Genomic DNA, 8,478 nt, shown 5'->3' on the forward strand with positions numbered 1-8,478 from the left:
AGTATCTCAGGCAAACAAAGAAATATAATTTTTTTCTGTCCATTCTAATTACAGGGTGTTTAACAGTTAAGTATCTAGGTTAGAATGCTAGATACTTAGCTGTTATTATTTTTAAATGATTCTTTAGAAAATGAGTTACTTCTCTCTGTGGATATTCATGTTGTGTAGATGGATTTATTCCTGTTTTGTCCATCAAGGTTTTCTGAAGTGTCAGTCCTGATGAGAGCACAGCATATGGCAATACAAAGCAACTACTCCTCTGTACTGATCTCTGAATTCCTCCTCATCTGCTTCCCTAACTACCAGAATTGGCAGCACTGGCTGTCCATGCCCCTCAGCCTCCTCTTCCTCCTGGCCATGGGGGCCAACACCACCCTCCTCATCACCATCTGGCTGGAGGCCTCCCTGCATGAGCCCATGTACTACCTGCTCAGCCTCCTCTCCCTGCTGGACATTGTGCTCTGCCTCACTGTCATCCCCAAGGTCCTGGCCATCTTCTGGTTTGACCTCAGACCCATCAGCTTCTCTGCCTGCTTCCTCCAGATGTTCATCATGAACAGTTTTCTTCCCATGGAGTCCTGCACTTTCATGGTGATGGCCTATGACCGCTATGTGGCCATCTGCCATCCACTGCGGTACCCCTCCATCATCACTGGCCAGTTTGTGGTCAGGGCTGCTACCTTTATCATGGCCCGGAATGTTCTTCTTACTATGCCGATCCCCATACTTTCTTCCCGATTGAGATACTGTGTAAGAATTATCAAGAACTGTATCTGCACTAACATGTCTGTGTCCAAACTGTCATGTGATGACATCACCTTAAACCAGCTCTACCAGTTTGTGATAGGCTGGACACTGCTGGGTTCTGACCTCATCCTTATTGTTCTCTCCTACTCCTTTATCTTGAAAGTTGTGCTAAGGATCAAGGCTGAGGGTGCTGTGGCCAAGGCCCTGAGCACATGTGGGTCTCACTTCATCCTCATTCTCTTCTTCAGCACAGTGCTGTTGGTTCTGGTCATCACTAACCTGGCCAGGGAGAGAATTTCTCCTGATGTCCCCATTCTTCTCAACATCCTGCACCACCTCATTCCCCCAGCGCTGAACCCCATTGTTTATGGTGTAAGGACCAAAGAAATCAAGCAGGGAATCCAGAAACTGCTGAGAAGATTGTAAGAAGTCAAATGAGTGAGACGTGTCCTTGGAAACAGAAATTGACAATGGGAATTAATTTTCATAATGCATAGGAACTTTAAATATTTCATGTAAGAGTAAGTTTGTATGTTGCTTTGCTCAATACTGACTATGGGATATTCATATATTGATGCCTGTTTTCTGTTACACTGACTAGAAGCTTAACTTTTGCCTTTTGGAATAACTTGTAAGTTTTTTCTGGCCATATCAATTGAAAGGGACTTATCAAGCCATAACTTCAAGAACTTTGAGTGATATAGTTGTCAAATAAAGAAGAAATGTTATTCCAATAGTTGTAAATGCTCTTCAGTTTCCTAAATTGTTTATCTCAGATGTGTTAGATCTCTTTATTCTCCTTGATATGGCTGAACCTGGTTATGCCATCAGTGAGTCTCTTGTGGAGCTACAGAAGTTGATTCCAGAACTTTGGTCTTATGTAGAGTGAGTGGCATGTGTCATACACTGCTTCTTTTCTTCCTAATAGAAATCATTATCATTTATACTTAAAGCCACTTCTCTGATGTAAAAATTTTCTGTAGATTTTTTCTTATTTGTAATAAATTTGGTTAAATTCTAGGATGATTTATATTTGAAAGGGTAATTTTTAAATATGTTTTTAAATGATTCATTTTAGTTATAGATAACATTAGGGTACATTTTGATATAATCACAAAAGCATGGAATATAATTTGCTCTAATTCATTCCGTAGCACCTCCAGCTCCTCCCTTCCATTCTTCTCTCCCTCTAGTTCTAATGATCTTTCTGGAATTTATTTATAGTATTTTTAAAAATTTGTGTTTCGTGGTTATACTTGTTCATGGGATTCGCTGTGATGTACTCATGTATGTACACATGAAAGTTCAGTCAAATTCATTCTATTCTTCTTCCCTTTTTCTGTATTTCATTTTTCCTCCTACTCCTCAATCCTGTTTGTCTACTCTACTGATATTTCTTCTATTTTGATGAAAGATTTCTCTCTCTTTTTTTCTTTTCTCTTTCTCTCTCACCTTATTTTGGATTAGCTTCTGCATAGCAGAGACAACAATTGAACATTGACTTTCAGAACTGGCTTATTTCACTTCTCATTATATCCTCCAGTTCCATCCATTTGCTGGCAAATGCCAAAATTTCATTCTTCTTCATTACGACTGAGTAATACTCCCTTGTGTATATATGCCACATTTTTCTGTATCCATTCATCTGTTGAAGGAAACCTAGGTTGCATCCATAGTTTGGCTATTGTGCTGCTTTTCAGAGTGGTTGTACTAATTTGTAGTCTCGCCAACAATGTATGAGTGTAAATTTTTCCCCATATCCTCTCCAACATTTATTATTATTTGCATTCTTGATAATTGCTATTTTGACTGGAGTGTGTCTTATTTTAAGTAAAATATTATGTTCTCTCCCCACCCAGTTATCAGTGTCTAATTTCATACTGTCTTACCTGGTTTCTCCGTCAGATTTCAGGTACCATCTACATTCCCATCCTTTCCTTCATTTCTTAGATATACCTTAAATTGTATTCCTCATCCTATTTGAAGCCCTGTTGTGTCAATCTTCATATCTTGACCTGGGGCCAGTGTAGTTTTCTATGGAATGCAGGCATTTGAATTAGTGAGTGGCTAAATGAGAACAAATGTTTTTAACTCTTTACAGTTCTCATCCCAATCATGCTCTGAAAGTGATTGTGACTTATTGATTGGTGGTGATTGGTTGATATTTCCTGGTATTAATTTACATTAGTAACCAGGTCCCTTTTGGGATAGTAATTGAGGGCTTCATATATAGTATTTTATGAGTCATTTGGGAATGCTTTCCAACTTAGCTGATCTGGGTTGACCCAACTTTTCTTGGAGAACTTATAAAGTAGTTCATCATTCCTATGATGTTGCCTTTCATCAAAATAATATCTTTAATCTCCATTTTCTGTTTTGCAACTCCCAAGACAGAGCCCAATCAAAACACAATACTTTTCAAGCACTCTTCCCTTCGCTTGTTCATCTGCCAGCTCCTAACTCGTGCTTTTCTAGATTATGCACCATACTTGCTGGTATATATATTTTTAAAGTAGCCTTTTCCACACAGAAAACTTAACACTAATATCTTTGTTTGACAAACTGAGCCCATTCTACAGTCTCAGTTTAGATTCTACTTACTCCACAGTGCCTTAATTTATTCACCCCAATGGAATTGATCTGGCCATCTTGAGTCATGAGTATATGTTCATCTCTCAGATGTTAGATTGTAAACTTCTCTGAAACTGGTCCAGTAAACACCCACAGAGAATTAAAATTCCATCTTTTCAATTTATAGAATTGCTAATATAGCGCTTTACATATTGTTATATTAATTGAATAAAAGTTAATAAAACATCATACTTTGTTTCTTGTTTTCTTTTTAAATGGCTCAGAGAACCAAGTCATTAATATATTCTCCAAAACACTTAACAAAAAGCTGCATATAACTCACAGTTCAACACAAACTTGAATACCATAAAATCTAAGGGTTCTTATTTTGGCAATATATATATATATATATATATATATATATATATATATTTCTTTCTACTTGGGATAGAAGCCAGAAGTAATTTACCACAATCTACATGACCAGTTTTTTTTTTTTAATTTTTAAGTTAGAGTCTCACTAAGTTGCTGAGGTTAGCCTCCAACTTGGCCATGACTCAGTCTCCTGAGTCACTGAAATTACAGATGTGTGCCACTGCACCTGCTAAATCTGCTTACTTTGGAATGAGACTGATTTATTTAAACCCCTGAGACATCAGTTTGGCCATTTATAAGATGTGTGACTTTTGACTCACAGATCTCAATCTGAGTTAGTATTCTCATTTAAGGATGATAACTCCTCTATTATTAAGTAGTTTTTCCTGATTTTTCAATGTGCTAGATGACCTATTTTATGAAGAGTTTCTCAACCAGAGTCTAAAATATGCTTCTAAATTATAAGTAGGAACCCACTTTATTATTTTCCTCTGTACATTTGCTTCTCTAATGTTTTCAAAGAAATGTATGTTCATTATCATATACCCCTGTGTATTGAGATCAGAAAGACACATGTATTTGAAGTCTGTAGGTCAAATCAGAAGCAAAGTACAGTTCAGGCGTGTATCGAGAAAGGATACTAAAGGGAGACCTTAAGTGTGAAGAGTTTTTCTTCAATTTTTACAACAGATGATGAGTTCATAAATTATAAGTTTTTGTCATTTTACCTGATGAGATTTGCTATTAACAAGGGTGATATGGGTTACACTAAGACCTTTGGTTCAAGAATGATGAGGTTCAGGGGAGATCGGTAGAGCTCCAAACTCTACTTGAGAACCAGATTGTCCAACCTGGGGGAATGGAGGCTGGAAGGGAGCAATGCTGCAGGGATGTCAATCTGATGTGTAAGACTAGTGGAGTTAGCCTAGAGCTGAACTAGTGGAAGCAGGATCAGGATTAGTCTGACATCAGTGCTCACATATAGACATTTGAGAAAAGGGTGAATTTACTTCTTTAATGAGAGAATTTGTCATAATAAGACTCTGCTTCTCCACCTGGAGTTGTGCAAATGGAACCATATGTAGATGTGCTCATCTGTAAGTAGTGACATTTGGCCTGTGTTTAGGGAAAACATGGCAAAATTAGTGATGTAGGTTGCTGGAAGGTCAAGGAAACACCCTCAGAAAATCAAAATTCCAATTGGTGTTTAGTTGGTTCCTTCACGTCTTCATTAAGTGTTCTTTCACAGAGAATCCGGCTCATGCCTTAGAAAATTCATTCCCTTGTCTTATATCTTTCTGCCCAGGGAGGGACGAACATTTGGGATAGCAACCACCAAAGGAGCAAAGTGAGAGGTGACAGATAAAGTGAACTCAGACGTTTGTCTGATCACTACTCAGTTTTTTCCTATACCTCTTACTGATTCTCTGAGAAAATGTGCAAAATGTCCTGAGATTAGAGGTGGAGCAGAGGATTGAAATGCTGGTGACAGAAGGCTGATAGAAGAGCTAAGGGATTTAATAGTTGTGTTCAAAGGAGTAAAAAGAACAAGGAGAATGATCTCATTGTGTCTAAGACTCTAAAAACAGAGAACATGTAACACTCAGACAAAGTAAGACAAAAGCGTTAGAAAAAAATCAGGGAAATATTTTCTGATTGAGGTAAAAATATGTGTAATGTAACAGGAGTGAGAGAAAATACATTATATACTAATGCAGCTGAAATACTGTAAGGAAACAATGAAACTTAAGTCTAATATATATTTTTTTATCCATAGACCTTCCCTGGGACCACAGAAGGACAGAGTGGAATGATCTAAATTGATTTTACTCATATTGTTCAGGAAGAAGCTTTGGGGGGCATTTGAGGGGTTAGAATAGCAGCAAATGATCACTCTAGGAGGATCTGAAAGGACATGTACATCAACATATGTAATTTTGTCTATTTTATTTCACCCACACATAGCCCTTCCCTCTTACCAGCTCTGATGTTATTTTTAAGTACATGCCTGTTTTTATTCTTTTTTTTGGATAAACTATTTTTAACTCTGTCTTATTTCCTCTTTTGGTTTATTATAATTTTTTGGTTTTGAAGTTTTATTTGTTGCTTGAGGGTTTACAGAATATGTCATTATCACAGAATACCTTCAAGTGATAGGTTATTTCCTACATTGTGTAACAAACTTACAGAGCAAGTGTTGTACATTGCTATGCATTATTCACAAAGGAGAATTATGCAGTCATAAAGAAGAATGATTTTATGACATTGCCAGTAAGTGGGTGGATCTGGAAGCTTTCAAGATAACTGAAATAATCCAGTCCCCCAAATCCAAAGGTCTAATGTTTTCTCTGATAGTTGGAAGCTAACCCACAATAATGAGTGGAGGTGGTAAGGCTAGGAATAGAAGTGTAGTAGATCAGAAAATGGAGAATGGAAGGGAAGGAAGGGGAATAAGCAAAGGAAATACAGTGGAATGAACCTGACATAGTTTTCCCATGAACATATATGAAAACAACACACTGAAACTGCCACCCTGCATAGCCATATGTTCTAACTTTCCCTGTGATTTCTTATTTGATATATGGTTACTGAGATGTGCTTTATCCCCCAAGTATTTAGGGCTTTTCATTGCCATCATGTTGTTATTGGTTTTCAAATTCTATGTTGGCATGATAATATATTCTGTACTCTTTTATTATTTTAAAATTTATTGGTATATTTGATGACTAAATACACAAAAAGTAACATCCAGTGGCTTTCCAACTCCCATGTAACATTATCAACTGGCTCTCAGTTCCCTTGCCCAAAGCTACTTGTATCAATTATGTTTCTTTTAAGTAAAATGACATCAGTGTTAGGATAAAGAGCATTTTCTTAAAAAGTCGTCTTCTCAGCTGCTTTGAAGAGACCTTGCTGCTACCCAAGAGTCCAGTGATTTGGAGCTCACTGTCACTCTTAGAGGGTTTGAAGATGCTCTAAAACTGAGCAAAAGTTCGGACTTTCCATTTCCATTCCAGACAGGGTTGCAGGAAAGATGTCATAATCAGAGCTGCCATTTATCTTATTCTGAAATCACTCTGAAAAAGGACAACTGTGGGCACCAGGAGAAAAAAATTAACATGTGTGTGTGTCAAGGAGCGGGGCCTCTTCATGATCCAGCTATCCAGATACATCCCAACAGAACGTGGAGCCAAATGCCTGTGGGCTGTTCTTGGCATGGAGCTAGTAGGACTAGCAGGACTCTTCATTGTAGAATGGCCTCTATCCATATAATCCATACAACCATGAGTTCTTGGCTGTGCCTGTGGCAGGAACCTCTGAAGAAACTAACTAGAATGGATTCAGATCAATCCTTTAACATAGAACACTCTGAGCACTCGCTGACAGATATGCCGAGTCTTCACCCCATAGACGAGAGGATTGAGAGCAGGTGGCACAAGGAGGTACAGGGTGGCCAGAAGAACATGGACATGATGGGGTACATGGTGGCCAAAGCGGTGAGTGAGGAAGGAGAATATTCCAGGGACATAGAAGACCAAGATGACACAAACATGAGCCTCACATGTGCTAAAGGCCTTGAGTCGAAACTCACTCCCTGGTACCTTCAGCACTGCCTGGAGGATGTGGGCATAGGAGACATCAATGGCCAGGATATCTAGCCCAATCACCAGAAGTGCCACTGCCAGCCCATAGGCTCTGTTCCCTGTGGTTTCTGAACAGGCAAGTTTTACCACAGCCATATGTTCACAATAGGCATGGCCTATGACTGTGGTCTGGCAGAAGATAAGGCTCTGAAGGAGGATGGGGAAGGGGATGAGGAGGATCAACCCATGCACCAGCATTGCCATCCCAATGCGCCCTATGGTCCCTGGATGCAGGATGGTGGAATGGTGCAGAGGATGGCAAATGGCCACATAGCGATCCAGAGCCATGGCCACCAGTACACCTGACTCCATGGAGGAGAAAGCATGAATGAGGCACATCTGGGTCAGGCAGACAACATACCCAATCTCATGAGTATGGACCAGGAGCACAGCAAGGGCCTTGGGTGCAGTGGAGGAGGCCAGGACAAGGTCAATGGCAGCTACCATGGCCAAGAAGAGGTACATGAGTTGGTGCAAGGATTGCTCAGCCTAGATGATGAAGATAATGGTAACCTTGCCAACTAGTACAAGGAAGTAAAGGACACCCAAGGGTAAAGCTATCCAGTGCTGACTCTCCTCTAGACCTGGAATACCTACCAGGAAAAAAGAAGGCTGAGGTAGCCTCCAGCTGGAATTGCTAAGGGCCATGATAAAGGGCTTAAAGAGGGAAAAGGGAAAAGAAACCAACATTATGTTTTTTTTCCACTCCTGATGTGTTACCACATAGTCCAGCTCTTGGCTGCCCTCTGCACCAGAAGAATGAAGCACCTTGAGCTGCAACACAAGGGAATACAGTTAGAGACAAGGAAAAGACATCTCCTTTCCTGGAGATACTCTTCTTATGGGTGAGACTTGAACATGTCTGAATTAGGATAAATCTAGTTTTACTCAGAGATAAGAATAAACACATGCTGCCTTTGGGAGAGATGCTTACATTTTACCATTCAATTATTTGTATTTCAGAACTGTGCATTTGAAAGAACTCTCCACGTCATTCTCTGGATGTTAATAAGTCCGTCTTTTACATTTGAAACTATTCCCCTTCTGTTTCCACAACATTGCACTCTACAGTTGTTCCTCCTCTGACCCCAGGCCCACCATCTTCTCCACCTCATTACAGATTGATTCCAAGGTTCCATCC

The 8,478-nt window shown here is 39.4% G+C and overlaps 1 protein-coding gene and 1 pseudogene across 1 annotated transcript; one reads left to right on the plus strand and one right to left on the minus strand.

Annotated features, from left to right (window-relative positions):
• Positions 1-222: 222 nt before the first annotated feature.
• On the plus strand, positions 223-1,173 carry LOC144376817 (olfactory receptor 56A4-like). The gene has a single exon (XM_078045092.1). It carries the CDS (start codon positions 235-237, stop codon positions 1,171-1,173), a length of 939 nt encoding a protein of 312 aa, XP_077901218.1. The 5' UTR covers positions 223-234.
• A 5,861-nt stretch (positions 1,174-7,034) lies between these two features.
• On the minus strand, positions 7,035-8,024 carry LOC144376818 (olfactory receptor 52L1-like; annotated as a pseudogene).
• Positions 8,025-8,478: the final 454 nt, after the last annotated feature.

Source organism: Ictidomys tridecemlineatus, chromosome 4, assembly GCF_052094955.1.
Source record: "Ictidomys tridecemlineatus isolate mIctTri1 chromosome 4, mIctTri1.hap1, whole genome shotgun sequence".
Lineage (NCBI taxonomy): Eukaryota > Metazoa > Chordata > Mammalia > Rodentia > Sciuridae > Ictidomys > Ictidomys tridecemlineatus.